Source organism: Erythrolamprus reginae, chromosome 1 (genome assembly GCF_031021105.1).
Source record: "Erythrolamprus reginae isolate rEryReg1 chromosome 1, rEryReg1.hap1, whole genome shotgun sequence".
In the NCBI taxonomy this organism is placed as follows: domain Eukaryota; kingdom Metazoa; phylum Chordata; class Lepidosauria; order Squamata; family Dipsadidae; genus Erythrolamprus; species Erythrolamprus reginae.
The window spans coordinates 41,961,816-41,979,036 of NC_091950.1; the positions used below are offsets into that span (position 1 = coordinate 41,961,816).

The 17,221-nt window shown below is 40.6% G+C and overlaps 1 protein-coding gene across 1 annotated transcript in view; it reads left to right on the top strand.

Moving 5' to 3' along the window:
• The first annotated feature begins 307 nt into the window (after window positions 1-307).
• The window catches only part of HIF1A (hypoxia inducible factor 1 subunit alpha), a 52,689-nt gene continuing 35,775 nt past the window's right edge, over window positions 308-17,221 (top strand). The window contains exon 1 of the mRNA XM_070750970.1: window positions 308-664. Within this exon, the coding sequence (XP_070607071.1) occupies window positions 621-664 (44 nt within the window). The 5' untranslated portion in view covers window positions 308-620. The remainder of the gene's footprint in view (window positions 665-17,221) is intronic.

Sequence of the window (17,221 nt, forward strand, 5' to 3'; positions counted from 1 at the left end):
TTCTTTCATTGATATATTTTATTCCTATATCTTCTATTCTTTCTTAGATATATTTTACTATGAGTATATCCTCTGTAACCTTCATTATGTATTTTACTATGTGTATATCCACTAAAACCCTCATTGTGTATTGGACAAAATCAATCAATTAAAAACAATAAACAATAAAACCCCATTAAAGCCTCAGCGAATAAACTCGCAAAGCAGCGGCCAAGCGAGCCAGGCTGTTCCTCGCCTCCCGCATCCTTCCTCAACCACGTGAAGCCGGAAGCCTCGCCACGCCTTCCCAGATCGAGAGCTCAGTCGAGCGGGGTTGTGAGGGGGGCCGGGCCGTCAGGAGGCCTTCTCATTGGGCCAGAGCCGCGCTCGTGATTGCGAAGGCGAGGCCGAGGCCGGCGGGTTCGAGCTCCGCCTGTCAGGCCTTTCCCCCCCCCTCTGCCGCTCCCCTTCCACAAGTCGGGCGGCCGTCACTCGCCAAGCGCCTCCGAGCCGCTCAGGAAGATAAATTTCCCCGCCTCCCCGCAACACTTCGTTCGGCTTCGTTTCCCCTTTCGTCTTTTACAGGCCGCAGAAAAGCCTGCCCGGTTTGGGCCAGCCCGAAGCTGGCCTCCGACGTCGACATGGAGCCTTGCCCGGCGACGGACGGCTCCTGCGAGAAGAAAAGGTGAGAAGGGGCCCCGATCCTTTTGCCCTTCATTCTGCCGGTCGCGGCCTGGGAGCCTTTGGCGCGATTGGCACTGCCTGCCGTTGTTATAGGAGGGAGGACAAGAGGCTTCCACACACACCACTCATCCTCGGCCCCCATTGTATTTCTTTTAAACAATGTTAATTCGCCGTGTGGAGTTTGAGGGGGGAAAGAAAGAGCGTCTTTCTACTGCGAGCAGTATTTTCTCTTTCTCTCATCTTTATAATCGCTCAGCCTTCACGGGCAAAGCCCACGTCAACCTCGCAGGCGATTTGTTCGCCTCGGGGCTTCCCCCACCCCCGGCAGACGGGCTCGCCGAGCCCAATTCCGAATGCTGGGTATTGTAATCTCGCCGCGGGTGCAAATTATGTAGAACTCCCGCCTTCGAACCTTGGTGGTGTTGTTCGAAATTTTGGGTCTCGTTTTTTTAAAAAAATGGGTAGAACTTGGGAGATCTCTTCCCCCCCCCCGGGGGTTTGTTTTTAATTATTCCCTCTCTTTTCGGGCCCATCTTTTGTTCGTAGCGACCCCCCCCCCTTTGCTTCCCAACTACCATTTTTTTCTTCCTGTTTTTCCCTAAATAGCTTTCCCTCGCTTCACATTTGTCTTCATGTCCTCTTATGCCCTCCCTCCTCCCCCCCTTCTTCCTTTTTCTTAGGAGGATGTTTTCACTCTTTTATTTCTTCTCCTCCCCCAATTGTCCACGTCGCCATTTTGTGCTGGGGGGGGGGAGAATATGTGAATGTGAGAATCAGAGAGAAAGAGAGAAATCAGATTTCTCTCAAGATTTGATGGTAGACGTTCTTAGCTTGCTAAATGTGCAACTTTTTTTTGCAAGTTATTTGCTAATGTAGGACATGGAGTCTCTACATTTGAGTTTTTATTTTATTTTACCTTTTTTTTGTTCCTATTTTTTAAAACATAACAAAAATATCTGGCATTTCCAAAGAGTAGGAAATAGCTTTAATATAATGATTGTCTGATTGTGATTTTTTTTTGGGGGGGGGGTAATCCACGGGAGTTATGTTAATGCATCTTGACTGTAAATGAATATGAAAAGGATGGGTCTGTTTTGGCTGGTTATGATTTGGAAAGAACAGCACTTTGCTTTGCTGTGTACATTTTCAAATCCTTTGTAAGCAGGCAATAAGAGATATCAATTAGAAAGGCAGGTAGAAGGAGAGCTAATAATAGAGATGGAGATATGCTGTCTTAAGTGGGACAGTCAATGATACTTTTAAGTTTTTCAGATTCTTTCAGTGGTTGGGACAGATTACCCTGTAATTTTTAGTGGAATGATATTGAAAAGGGCATTATCCTGCAAGGTTGGCATAAGTTCCCAACTTGTGCTTCTCCTACCTGAATCTTTGTGAGATAATTTCAACTTAAGTTCTCTCCAAACTACTCCTGCCAGAATAAGGTTGATACACTTTAGTGAATTATAAGCAGTAAATTTTTTGGTTTGTGTTAAGGTCTGCATTTATGTGTTTTTGGAAGTTGCAGGTCCTTGGATGGTCTGTTTTGTATTTCACTAACTTCAAACCTTTTATGTAGGATTAAGTTTATCAATTTTACAGTACGTATATGTAAACAATAGGATGAGCACTCTGTACTATGTTAAAATAAACTGTTTTAATATCATGTGGCTCCTTGATGTGGTTAGATACAAAAATGGCTTTACTGGTTCAAAAGAAAGAATAATTTGCATTGTAGGACTAATCTGAAGCTTTTCTCTACCAGTTGTGAAATACGCAACTTCTTCCATTCCATTTAATATTCAGTAGTAGACCATGTTGACTGTGACAAAACTGTGTCTTTTATTTTGGGGGGACGATAGCTGGGGAAGGTATACATCAGCTGATGTGACATGTAAAGGTTTGGATATCCCCATCTCTAGGAACTGTCTCATTTTTTGTAATAGGGCAATCTACATTGTACAAAAAAGGTAATTACCCACCAAGTTTCAAAAATATCTCCCTGCTGTAAGAGGAACAATACAAATGTCCTCTGGTTCAATTTATATGTTAATCCTTCTCTTGAATTTTAGTGTGAATACTTAGCAGTTTGTAACTAAATATTTAGGACTAGTGAACAGCTTCCATAAATCCTGTCTCCACCCCTAGGGTATAAAGCAATTAAAAATTCTTCAAAGGGGACTGGATTGCTTCATACCTTTATAGACCTTGAGTAAAAAACAGGTGGGCCTTATTACATTACATTAAATGTGTTTTTTTAAACCATTTATGATTTAAAATAGTCAATATATTTGATATTACATTTTTCAGAATTTGGTGCAAAGGTTACTGGTTTGTCTTTATTTTGTTTTATCTTTCCTTCAGAACTTGAATAAAATCTGGATTCTTAAATTTTTTACATTGTAAATATTTTATCTATTTATCATCTCTTTACTCATATCCCAGGAAGTCTTCTAAAGCACTTAGTAGAATTTTGTAGAGTTGTGCAATTAATAGGTAATATGACAGGATTTTCCTCTCAACCCCTATTTCACCTACATCAATTCTAACTTACAAAGAAACAACATGTGATGGAATGATTCATGATTTGGTGTGAATACATCTATCCAAAAAATATTGTAAACTTAGTAGAGGAAGTTGCCTCTCAGAGAAGCTGAAACATGATTCTTTTAAAATCATGAACTCAAGAATGGTTGGCTCTCCTTTGGCTTTTTTTTTTACCTTCCAAAGGGAGAATTGAAAACTTCTTTCTGCTTTGCAGAGGTTATATTTTACCATATTTGTGACTGTAGCTTATATAAAACCTGTTTTTATTTTCCAAATACAGTATAATTCTGATTCAAACAATGCCCCATTGCTTTAATTAGCCCAGGTCTTTCTGGTTGAAAAATAAAAATTTAAAATCAATGATGAAAGGAACATTGCACAGGAATGTTTGATAATATTAACAGTTGCATGTAGTGATGGCAGTTTAGTTTGCTTTCGGCCCAAGACTAGTTTTTGTTTGCCCCAATCTTTATGCTATTTAATATTTCTTCCTTGGAGTTTAGGAATTATCCAGTGAAAGAAGAGGAAAACATCACTTTCTTGCAACCTCAGAATATGTTGTATTCTGGCTTGCCAGCTGACTTTAAACCATTCCACTACTCTCTAATTCTGGGAATATAAAAATTTCCATAATGCTCCAAGCCAAGTATATTTTAAGTTTTGTTTTCCTTAGTGAATGGAAATAGACAAACTTTTGGTTTTGGAGGGACATGATTAATAGATAGGATGGCACACATTTTTATGGTATGGAAGAAGTAAAATACACAGCTATTTCCAGAGATATTGCATAAGGGACTCTTTGTACAGAAAATACCATATTAGTTATCTATAATAGAAACACCAACTTACCCAAATAAACTTCATTGTGGAAATATTGCATGATATAAAGATATCCTAACAGATAAGGAGGAATTGAAATCTACTCAAGAAGAGTTGGAGAAACAAGGAATAAAGATGGACTGGTACATGAGAATGCAATTGCAAGATATGATTAAAAATATTAAAATGAAGGGTATCAATTTAGAAATGACAGAATGAGATGAAATACAGGAATGGATGAAAGACTAATTAAAACATTGCATAACTACTTTTACATATTGATTTGGAGCAAGAGCAAGTGAAGGAAACAATGATTAAATGGGCAAGGAATTCCGGTCATACTATAGAACTGGATGAATGGCAAAAGCTTTGGAAAAGAAATTATAAATTGACAATGGCAACAGCATATAAAGAAAATGTGTACAGTGGTACCTCTACTTAAGAATGCCTCTACTTAAAAACTTTTCTAAATAAGAACCAGGTGTTCAAGATTTTTTTTGCCTCTTAAGAACCATTTTCTACTTAAGAACATGAGCCTGGAAAAATTTTCCAGGAAATTTCAGAGCGGCACAAAGGCATGGCTAGTTTCCTACCATTCTCCCTTTAATCCTGGCCATCTCGGGCTTTTCTGGGTTGCCAGAGGAGCCTTTCGGTGGTGCTTCCCCTCTCGGCCGCCTGGGTTTCTCTCTCTGGCGCAGTGTATGGGAGGCAGCCTCGCGCCGGTTGTGTGGGAGGCATGTGCTCTCAGAATCCTTTTTTTTAAAGCCTTAAATGTTTGGATTTTTAAAATTCCCCTCAGCTCACCTGCTTCCTTCCATAGCGACTGTCCTCCTCCTCTTCTTCCCCCTCCTCCTCCTACCCAAATTCTGAGCTTTTATTTCTTTCCTAATGGGTTTGCACACATTATTTGCTTTTACATTGATTCTTATGGGAAAAATTGCTTCTACTTTTCTACTTAAGAACCTGGTCACCGAACGAATTAAGTTCTTAAATAGAGGTACCACTGTATATGTTTTATAGATGGCACCTGTCCTCAGAAAGGATAGCTAAAATATTTAAATGTTGGAAACGTCAACAAATATCGGGTTATTTTAATCATATGTGGTGGACATGTGCTGATGCCAAAGCATATTGGAGCTCAATTCAAATATGAATAGATAAAAATATTGAAACAACATATAGAATTGAAACCAGAGATATTCCTCTTGGGTATATTATCAGAGAAATTTAAAAAGAAAATACATTTTTAATTATTTATATAATTACAGCAGATAGAATTGCATTTGTGCAAAAATGGAAAGTACCAAAAGCCCCTTCTGAAAGAGAGGTAATTAAAATAATGGATTGTGCAGGAATGAATAGATTGCCAATGATAAATATAAGGAAGACTCTGAATACTATAATGTATGGGGGAAATTTTATGATTGGTTGGAAAATGAATATGTATAGAAGACAAATAACATTGATAAATATGGAGGAAATAGAATTGAAGGTGGTAGATGTGGTGACAAAATTAGAGGTAGAGGTGACAAAATTAGGTAGTTGAGGAGGCAGCATTAAAGTAGTATTATTTTACCTAGGAAAATATAAGATATGTGCATAGATATGGATCATCCCCCCAATCAGAAAAGTTAAAGAGTTGCACCAATAATTAAAATGAATTTAGGGATATAAATAATCTGTCTGTTAACTATAAGACAGATTTTGACTAGAAACACTCAGGGAAGGGACAAGAGGGAGAAAAGAAAGTAGAGAAGGAAGGGAAGAAGGAGAGAGGAGGGGAGTAGGAAAGTGGGAGAGAAGGAGAAAGAAGGTAGAGGGAGAAAGAGGGAGGGGAGTGGTACTACATCAAGGGGAATACAGGCGATTAATAAAAGTATAAAAGGTGCTAATTAGAATGTTGGTTTATGTTTTATTGAAGAAATATATAACTATGTTTTGTACATGCATCAAGGGGAATACAGGCGATTAATAAAAGTATAAAAGGTGCTAATTAGAATGTTGGTTTATGTTTTATTGAAGAAATATATAACTATATTTTGTACATGCATGGATGTATAGTGGAGAAAAAAATGTTTCTGGGAACTTTATGCAGCTGTTACAATGAGTTTTCCTTTTTTTCTAAAAAAAACTATTGTCTTCTTTAGGTTTAGATCCCTTGAACAGGATAGCAAAATACAGTTCAGACCACTATTATTTAAATTTAAAGTAACACAAAAGGGCATTGCGATAGAACTTTGTGAATTCAAAACTAGCTGTGTCTGTGGAAGATTTGCTGCTCAACTCAGTCTTGCATTGTTTGAGGTTCAGTCTATTGAATTCGGAGAGTTTTTTAAATTGTTTCTGCTTACAAAACAGAATACAAGACTAATAGAAAACTGTTTTTAAAGATATTATTACATATCTAGTGATCTGCCTTTCTGTTATGTCAATAAAGAACAAGTTCATTAATAGATAAATTCAGAGAAGTTTATTTCCATAAAGCATGGAATTGGTTTTGTAATCTTAAAATATTAAAATAAAAACTGAAAAATATATTGGAATTTCCTGAGATATAATTGACTTCATTTTTAGGATCTTTTAAGACAGCTAAGAGAGTTTAGTGACATTCTAACTAGAGCATAATATTTAAGGCATCATTTAGTTTATATTTTTATTGGACTTGATAAAATAGTGACACTTTGTTAACCATAGCTAACTAATTTGGAACAATGGATACCAATTCATGCATAAGCCATAGTGTGTAACTCTGTTAAGGATTTTTATTAACTAATAGGAATTTGATAGCTGTCAAATTAGAATGCTTTTCGGATATGCTTTTATGCGAGCAACTGATCTGATCTGTACTAGTTGTGAGATTGGGCCATGATTGTGAATCCAAAAACGTACACTAAGAATGGCTCAAAAATGTGAACTTGTATAATAAGGCTTAACTTTCACTGTGTGGAAGGTTTTTTTTTCCAGAAATAGGACAGTTCACACAAACTAAATGATAGTGGACAATTGTATCTTCATAGAATCGAATAACTGATAAATCTGGAAGTATCCCAGTACTGCAAGCACATTCTTCCAAAGCAATCTTATTCAGAATGAGTAATTCCTATATTATTTGAATGGAAGAACTACTTACGCTATGGCCATCTTTTCAAATTCAGCTTATTTACCTAAAGCAGCTATTATATTTTTAATTGTTAACTATTAGTTTAGATTGGTTTCTCTTGATTACAATATTATAGAAGAATATTGCTGGATGTCTTCAACATATTAGAACTTCATGCAGATATTAAACAGCTAACCAGGAGACAAAAGAGTACTTTGGGAGAAAACAAAGTATTTAATTTGTTAGTTATACTGACTTATTTAAATTTAATAAAGTAAATAAATATGAACTTGCTGTTTGAAGTTATGATGGACCCCACTTACAACTCAATTTTGAAGTTGTGATAGTAATAGCACTTAGACTTATATACTGCTTCACCATGCTGTACAGCCCTCTCTAAGTGGTTTCCAGAGTCAGCATATTGCCCCCAACAATCTGGGCCCTCATTTTGCTGGCCTCAGAGCCAGTGAAAACCGAATTGCTGGCAGCCGGCAGTCAGCAGAATTAGCCTGAATACCGTATTCTTAAAATCACATGATTACATTTGGGCACTTAGCAACTAAGTCATCTTTGTGGATATTTGCAGCATCCCACAGTCACCATTAGGTAAATTGGATTCACTTAAGAACAGTGTTCACTTAATGACTGCCGCTGCTGCCAAAAGAAGAAAAAAATCAGGTCCAGTCACATGATGCCTTGATTTATGACCATAATGACGTCTGGGCTCAATTGCGATCTCACATTAAGGACCACCTGTATACACCTCTCAAATACTGTTCTGTCACACAAATAGGAATAGACTCATTACATAACTACAGTATGCTTCAGCCCCTAAGGAACAGCTGGATCATGATAAATGGTATGAAAAGATGCTGTTTCTCTTCCAATAAAGTCAATCTGTTACATTGATGAAATAATTGTATCCGAGCAAAGCAAAAGCCCACATACAAACAGATCACCTCATCAGCCCAAGATAAAAAAACATTTTCCATTGGATACATGTATAATAAAATTCTCTGGACCAATTAAGAATACAGTGATCCCCCGGTTATTGCGTCCCCGACCATTGCGAACAGGGTAATTTGCGATTTTTCATCCCGGAAGTCAAAACACCATCTGTGCATGTGTGCCCTTTTTTTCTATGGGCACGCATGCGTAGATGGGGCCCGGCAGATCAGCTGCTGGGCGGCTTCCCTGGGTCTTCCCCCTCTTGCTGGCGGGAGGGCGAGCAGCGGGCATCAGCAAGGAGTTTCCCCACCGCCCACGCAAACTCCTCGCTGCCGGCCACCCTTCGCCCGCCAACGCCGTTCATTCTCGCCGCTTTCGAGCTGAGTCCTGAAGCGAATTCGCTCCGGGACTCAGCTCGAAAGCGGCGACAGCCAGCGCGGAGAAGCCGTTCGCTGGCGCTGGCTGACGGCGCTTTTGAGCTGAGTCCCGGAGCGAATTCGCTCCGGGACTCAGCTCGAAAGCGGCGACAGCCAGCGCGGAGAAGCCGTTCGCTGGCGCTGGCTGTTGGTGCTTTTGAGCTGAGTCCCGGAGCGAATTCGCTCCGGGACTCAGCTCGAAAGCGCCGACAGCCAGCGCGGTGCGGCAGTTTTAAAATGTCGCCGCCGGCATGGGGGGCATGCCAGCACCCCCCGGACCCCCAACACGGGTTTGGGGGGCTGCTAGGAAGCCCCCCATGCCGGCGGCGACATTTTAAAACAGCCGCGCCACCCCCAATCTTCGGCTCCTCGCTAGCGCTGCGGGAGTAAAAACACCATCTGCACATGCGCAGATGGTGTTTTTACTTCCGCAGCGCTACTTCGCGAAAACCCGCTCGTTGCGGGGGGTCCTGGAACGGAACCCTCGCAACGAGCGGGGGATCACTGTATAACAATATTCTATGTACCACTTCACATCACTGACTCTAACAACATATTAATCAATAATAGGTTTATGTAACAAACTGTTCATAATTTACTAGATCTATATATATCTATCCATCCATCCTGTGCATCCTGGATAGTTGGTGTCCACACTGAGGCCAAGAGTTGAAATGAACATTAGATGTAGTTACAGTGGTACCTCTACCTAAGAACGCCTCTACTTAAGAACTTTTCTAGATAAGAACTGGGTGTTCAAGATTTTTTTGCCTCTTCTTAAGAACCATTTTATACTTAAGAACCCGAGCCCATAAAAATTTCCCAGGAAATTTGAAAGCGGCACGAAGGCCAGTTTCCTGCCATTCCCCCTGGGTTTCTCTCTCTGGCGCAGTGTATGGAAGGCAGCCTCGCGCCGGGTGTATGGGAGGCACGTGCTCCTCCTAGCTTCCTCAGAATCCCTCTCTTTTTTTTTAAGCCTTAAAGTTTTGGATTTTTTAAAATTCCCCTCACCTTACCTTCTTCCTTCGGCAGTGACTGTTCTCCTCCTCTTCTTCCTCCTACTCCTCCCACCCAAATTCTGAGCTTTTATATCTTTCCTAATGGGTTTGCATGCATTATTTCCTTTTACATTGATTCCTATGGGAAAATTGCTTCTACTTACAAACATTTCTACTTAAGAACCTGTTCACGGAATGAATTAAGTTCTTAAGTAGAGGTACCACTGTATTGACAAATCTGTAGAACTTCCAATTGGCAATCAATTGGATTTCATGTTTCTTCAAAAGGACATTACTAGTATTTGATCTACAATCAACCAAATCAGACTTCTCTGTGCTAGTGGAAACTGCACTGAACAGAGGGTTGAACTATGTGGTAATTGACTACAGAAACAACAAATTTGGATACCAATTTAGATATGAGGAAATGAACTAGAAATACATTTTAAATAACATTTTCTTTTCTACAGGACAGATTTTTGAGAAAATCCACATAATTTTGTTGTTGTTAGATTTATAGCATAAATTCCTTTGGACTACAGAAAAAATATAATTGATTGCAAAATGTATTTGCTACATTTATTAAAGTAGGAAAGCATTTTTGTATTAACCAACGGACTGGTTGTCTGAGCTATTTGTTTTGAAGCACTCTGCAGCAGTACTCTGAAGTAACTGAAGAATGTGTTTGCCTGCAATAATTGAAACTTGTTACACAACTTTCATTATCATCAGATCACTTTGTCCCTGTGGTTGACCTCAATGAGGCTGTTTTGGAACAAATATTTTGAGAATCCAAACCAGGGGTGAAATTCTACCGGTTCAGGCTGGCTTGCGGGGTACCGGTAGTGGTGTGGAGGTAGCCTATACTTTGGATACCCTGGTAACCATATACATTTTCTTAATAAATAACAGGAAAAAGGTATTTCTCCACTTGAAAATGTTCAATAAGCAATTGTTTGGGCATTTGCAAGCTCAGACACCCAATAGACTTGTAATGTTTTCTATTTCACAGTAGACATCTTACAATTAGCAGCTTGCCTCAAAAAAAAAGCACATTAAAGCAGAAAATAGCACTGTAACCACTGAGTTCCACACAATGTAACAATGAACCTATTCAGCAGGCAAGTAGTAATTTTCTTTTAAGTTGCAGATTTTAATACCTGAACATTTTTAAACCATTTTTTCTTCACTTCCACTCTCTCTTGCCTTCAATTAGCTTTAACCATTGCTAGCAAAAATGCTTTATTGACTAACATTCCTTCAAATATAAAAGGCTTGGGGTAATTTTTTTAAAAGAACAAACTGGTTGTAGATTCTTTGCCACTCAAGACTACATGTAATGGGGGGGCGAAGCCAGCTGCCAAGCTGAACGGTATGCGTGGAGTGGCGCTCTGTGTAACATAACTGCTTTCAGCGTCTGATAAGCTCCATCGGTGCCATAGATCCCTTGGAGGGGGAAAAAAGACAAAGAAAGAAGATTGATTAGTAAATGACAAAATGGAGTGGCTGTGGGTTTTGCCTCTGAAGGACAATTCCATCTGTCCATCCATCACCCTGGGGGGGAGGGAATTACTGACCCCCTCGGAGAGGGTCCGCAACTTGGGCGTTCTCCTCGATCCACAGCTCTCACATTAGAGAACCATCTTTCAGCTGTGGCGAGGAGCGCATTTGCCCAGGTTCGCCTGGTGCACCAGTTGCGGCCCTATTTGGACCAGGAGTCATTGCTCACAGTCGCTCATGCCCTCATCACCTCGAGGTTCGATAACTGCAACACTCTCTACATGGGGCTACTATTATTATTAAATTACAAAATAAGAAGGGAAATATATGTTACCAAATTGAGGAAAGGAAAAACATCATCTTATGATTTTTATAAAAATTATATTAAAAAGACGATTGTAATATAGAACAACACGAGTTTCCAAACTCTTCATGCTGATATGTTGCTGATATTTTTGCAAAATGGGTGAGCTTACTCACTCATCAAATGGCTGCCCAAGAATATTCAACAGTTTTAAGTACCAATTCTTAGTCACTGCTTCTACATCCCTTTCTGCAAAGTACTCCCTTAATCTTTGCCTCTAGAAGATTATTATAGTTTTAAAACAGTATGTTGGTCTGTAAATGACAATTTCAAGGGAAATACGTCAGAAGAGAACTGAATTTTTTATTAGCCAAGTATGATTGGACACACAATGAATTTGTGAAGTGTGATTTGGTAAATAGTTTGACAGTTCTGTGGATTTATAATTAACTTGTTGCAAGTTTGTGAAAAAGTTTGGCTTCTTATAGCTACAGTATATTTGCATTTATATATTTGCTGTTAATCTTGTTCATGGGCTTCTAGAAGATGTTAATCACTCTTTTTAAAACTATAGTTGAGATATGCAAACTAATGCGAGAATCTCCTAGTCATTTTTAAAATTTTTACATGCCTGATGTATCTGAAATGTTAAGAATATTTTGTGGGCATTCTTACAAAATGACTGACATTGGGAGTATAGCCAATCACAGAAAGACAATTTGTAAACCAAGGGTGCTTCTCTTCTGGTTCCCCAAAATATTTTATATCATACTCTAATGTACTTGGGCATTTTATTTTCTTGGAATACCTCTTGAGGTTTAGAGGCACTTTTGGGAATAAAAATAATGTTGGAGTCTATTTTACCAGCTTTTCATTTTTAGTTTTTGAAAAATCAGTTTAGTAGGAAATTGGATGGATGCCAAGGATATATATCCATGGAGTTCACTGATTTACTATATACTAGTACTGTAATCTGAAATGACATTTGACACAAATTAAAGACAGAATTGCCCTATATATTAATGTTTTACATCATTCATGATTTACAATAAGAATACAATTTTTATTTTTGTTTTCAATTCCACTTTCTCTAATCAACACTTCTGAAATCAGCAGTTCTTTTGGCAGAGTTCCAAATCTGTAGGAAGTTGTCCATGTTATATTGACCTAGTTCTTTGAGCAACCTATATTGATTGGTTTTAACTGCTACTATTAAAAACATAATGCAGAAGGTATTTAAATTGTTTCCATGACATACTTTCTCAAGTTCAAACTCAAAAATTGCCAAAAAGTATGGGAATTGTTGGGTGGTAACCATTTCTCTCTCAACAACATCTCTTTGTCATAACTACTGAACCCAATAGTGAATTGTTTTTCTTCACTTTTCTCCTGATTTGTCCAATATTGCTATTGTTTTAAAATCTCTTACCTTCTCTTCTGCCTATTTTGTCTGCTGTTCCTCAGCCTCCTCAATATATCTCAGGCCCTTATATACAAGACTTAATCCGGATACTTTCTTTCTTGTCCTTATGACAATAAAATCTTTTTCTGAGGTTTCGCTGAAATCTAAATGTGTGAACCAATTCCCAGATTCCTGCCAAACTATGACGGGACCTCTCAAACTAGTGTCAATATATACACAAGACATTATTATTACATTAATATATGATTAAATTAAATTCTAGTCATTTTTTGCTGCTTTGAATGGTATATTTTTTAAAAATCGTGACTGTTTCTTACATACTTATTGGTTTTTAAATTAAGTGTTGTATGCTGCCCAGAGTCACTTGTATGTTATATGGGCAGCTAAATACATTCAAATAAAATGTTTGATATTTGGGAAAATATTTGCTTTGGAATGTTGGAAGCAATGAGATCCTATGCAATTGCAGTGTCTATTTGGCATATCAAAGAATACTGTTTTGAAAATAGGCCACAAATGGCCACTGCTTTATTCTCTTCTATTGAAATGTCATAAACAAGATCTGTAATGATATGATATGGTTCCCCTCCTCCACCTAGATTAGGAATACCAGAGCCAAATCCTTTTCACAATCAGATTATCAAAAATGACCATTGCAAAGTTAGTATGGAATATTGTGGAGTTAACTTCTGGCCACTTCCAGTCTGTTTGCTTCACAGCAGGAAATCCACCATACAGCACTGGCCACATGGGAGCTAAAGGAAATAACAAGAATGCTTTTCTCATTATTTTGCAAATTAAGCCTCTCCCTTCTCTTATTTCCTATTTTAGAACCAGCCATGAAATACCTGCTTCTCGCATATTAGGAAAGAATAGAATAGAATTCTTTATTGGCCAAGTGCGATTGGACACACAAGGAATTTGTCTTGGTGCAGATGCTTTCAGTGTACATAAAAGAAAAAGATACATTTGTCAAGAATCATGTGGTACAACACTTAATGATTATCATAGGGGTCAAATAAGCAATGAAGAAACAAAAATCTTAAGGATACAAGCAACAAGTTATAATCCTAAGTGGGAGGAAATGGGTGATAGGAATGATGAGAAAAAACTAGTAGAAATAGAAGTGCAGATGCAGTTACTGTAGATAAATCCACAGTAACTGAATTTAAACATGCCTGGGATAAACATATATCCATCCTAAGATAAAATACAGAAAATAGTATAAGGGCAGACTAGATGGACCATGAGGTCTTTTTCTGCTGTCAGACTTCTATGTTTCTGTGTAGTAAAAAATTGACAGTGTTGAGGGAATTATTTGTTTAGTAGAGTATTGTTTACTATTATTAAGAACATTCATCTATAAAATAAGCGTCATACAGCTTTGAAACTTTCAAATGTGAACTAGATTTTTTCCACCCTTGCAGAAACTGGATGTTCCCTCTCAACTTTTCCAGCTTATATCCGGTCCCAGAAATAAGTTACAAAATGCCTAACTTTATGTCTGGTATGACAGAATGATGAGTACACTATCACATTTGGTTCTGCTTTCTTGTTTTAAAATTATTTGTGCAAATCCATGTGAATTAAGTAATTTTATAGGTATTGTTAGGCAGTTCTTATATTTTTAATTGTTGCAAAGAAGTAACTTGTTTAAATTCAAACTAAACCCCCACCCCATCTCAACTGTGAAACTACCTTTTCAAGGGGGAAAGGGAAGTGTTCTACAAAACACAAGTAAAATGTTAATTTTTAGCTTAAAAGAAGAAGTTTCAAGTTTGAAACAATTCAAATGATTTTCACCCCTTGCACAGGCTACCTTGTGCCATAAAAAGCCTGCATTTTGGTATCCTTAACTTTCCTTTTTATATTTTGCAAATAAATATATTTCTTTTGTTTGACAAAACAAATTGTGTGTTTCTTATTATTCAACCTGAATAAAATTAGGTTAAGCTTATTTGAATTAATTTGGACATAATTCACATGAAGATACTATTCAACTGTACTCTTTTAGCTTTCTCCATTTACTCTATACCAGATAGTCTGTGTCGTTATAGAGGTGCATGCTGCATTTCACCTTTCTTTATATGTACTGTAGGTCATAATAAGTGCTTCTCTTGGACTAATTACTGATAGTCTGAAACATCATTCCCAAATTATTCTAGAAAATATTAAAACTGCTTGGGGCAGATTTGTGTCTCTGGGATGGGAGCTGCAATATCAGGAGGAATCCACTGGTATCTGCCCAGGCACACATTTGATATCTACCACATACCTGAAAGGGTTGAACAGAAACCTTTAAATAGTGGACACTAATATATACAGTGATCCCTCGATCATCGCGAGGGTTCCGTTCCAGGACCCCTCGCGAAGATCGATTTTTCGCGAAGTAGCGGTGCGGAAGTAAAAACACCATCTGCGCGTGCGCAGATGGTGTTTTTGCTTCCACTGCCGGCCGCCCTTCGCCCGCCCACCCCGTTGCTCGCGCCTGGGGTGGCGCGTTGCTGGGGAAAGCGCGCGCGCTTGGGGACTCCCTAGGTCCGCTCCCCAGCTGGGGAGCGGACCTAGGGAGTCCCCAAGCGCGCGCGCATTCCGCAGCAACGCGCGCGGGGTGGGGACTCCCTCCCCAGCTGGGGAGCGGACCTAGGGAGTCCCCAAGCGCGCGCGCATTCCCCAGCAACGCGCGCGGGGTGGGGACTCCCTCCCCAGCTGGGGAGCGGACCTAGGGAGTCCCCAAGCGCGCGCGCTTTCCCCAGCAACGCGCGCGGGGTGGGGACTCCCTCCCCAGCTGGGGAGCGGACCTAGGGAGTCCCCAAGCGCGCGCGCATTCCGCAGCAACGCGCGCGCGGTGGGGACTCCCTCCCCAGCTGGGGAGCGGACCTAGGGAGTCCCCAAGCGCGCGCGCATTCCGCAGCAACGCGCGCGGGGTGGGGACTCCCTCCCCAGCTGGGGAGCGGACCTAGGGAGTCCCCAAGCGCGCGCGCATTCCGCAGCAACGCGCGCGGGGTGGGGACTCCCTCCCCAGCTGGGGAGCGGACCTAGGGAGTCCCCAAGCGCGCGCGCATTCCCCAGCAACGCGCGCGCGGTGGGGACTCCCTCCCCAGCTGGGGAGCGGACCTAGGGAGTCCCCAAGCGCGCGCGCATTCCGCAGCAACGCGCACGGGGTGGGGACTCCCTCCCCAGCTGGGGAGCGGACCTAGGGAGTCCCCAAGCGCGCGCGCATTCCCCAGCAACGCGCGCGCGGTGGGGACTCCCTCCCCAGCTGGGGAGCGGACCTAGGGAGTCCCCAAGCGCGCGCGCATTCCCCAGCAACGCGCGCGGGGTGGGGACTCCCTCCCCAGCTGGGGAGCGGACCTAGGGAGTCCCCAAGCGCGCGCGCTTTCCCCAGCAACGCGCGCGCGCTGGGAAGCAGAGTTAGGGTGTCCCCAGGCTCGCGCGCACCGCCCGCCCGCCCACGCTGTTGCTGGCTCCGCTTCCCAGCTGGGAGGCGGAGGTGGGGTTTCCCGCGCGCGTGCCGCCCGCCCGCCCACGCCGTTGCTCGTGCCGATGCTGTCTTACCAGGGCAAGAGGGGGAAGACCCAGGGAAGCCTCTGCCCGGCGGGGAAACTCCACCATCTACGCATGCGTGGAAGGGCACGCATGCGCAGATGGTGGAGTTTACTTCCGGGTTGAAAACTCGCGATATGGCGTTTCGCGAAACTCGAGATCGCGAAACTCGAGGGATCACTGTATTACCGTAGATGTAAATACTATTGTCTCGGTGTTAAAAAGTGTTTGATAATCATTAAAACCTTATGGGACAGTGATGGTTGCTTTCCAGAAATTGCCATACTGTAACTTCCAAGAGTCCTGGGTAACACCATCAATTTTAAATAAATTTGTGGGTTCAGGAAGAGCTGTTCACCCCTGCAAAGGTTTGGTAAGGATAATTGAAGTCATCTTTTAACCTAGATTGATTTCTTTTGTTTCTACCAAGTTTGCTGTGGGGCCACCTTTATCTTTTTAAAATTATTTTTTGGGTTTGTTTCTTGGCAGTGTACATGTCTGATTTTTCATATTTTAAATAATTTGTAAACTTCCCAGAGTTGCCAGAGTAAATTTAATAAATAATGATCACGTCATTTGAAGACTCACTGGTTCTCTGGTTCTAGTATTGTTGCGAATTGGGGACTTTTAATGTGAGTCACTTTGGAAGGTCATGATCAAAAACGAAAGTGGGAGCAAATTTGCGAGGCTGTAAAGCCATATCACTATAACAATTTAATTCTTTTCTGTTTGGTCAAGCTGGGACAAGTTTTGAGTAGAAAGAGATAAAGAACCCATTTGAGGCTATATTGATACGCTACATACAAAGGACAACATTGTTACTTTTATTCATAGGTGAATTAGTTGGAACTCTAATGTATAGCTTGAATCAGTGAGTATGAGTTTCTTGTTGCAAGAAATTGGCTGAATATACTGTACTGTATTACAAACAGCACACCTACTTTAAGAAGCCTGAATTTG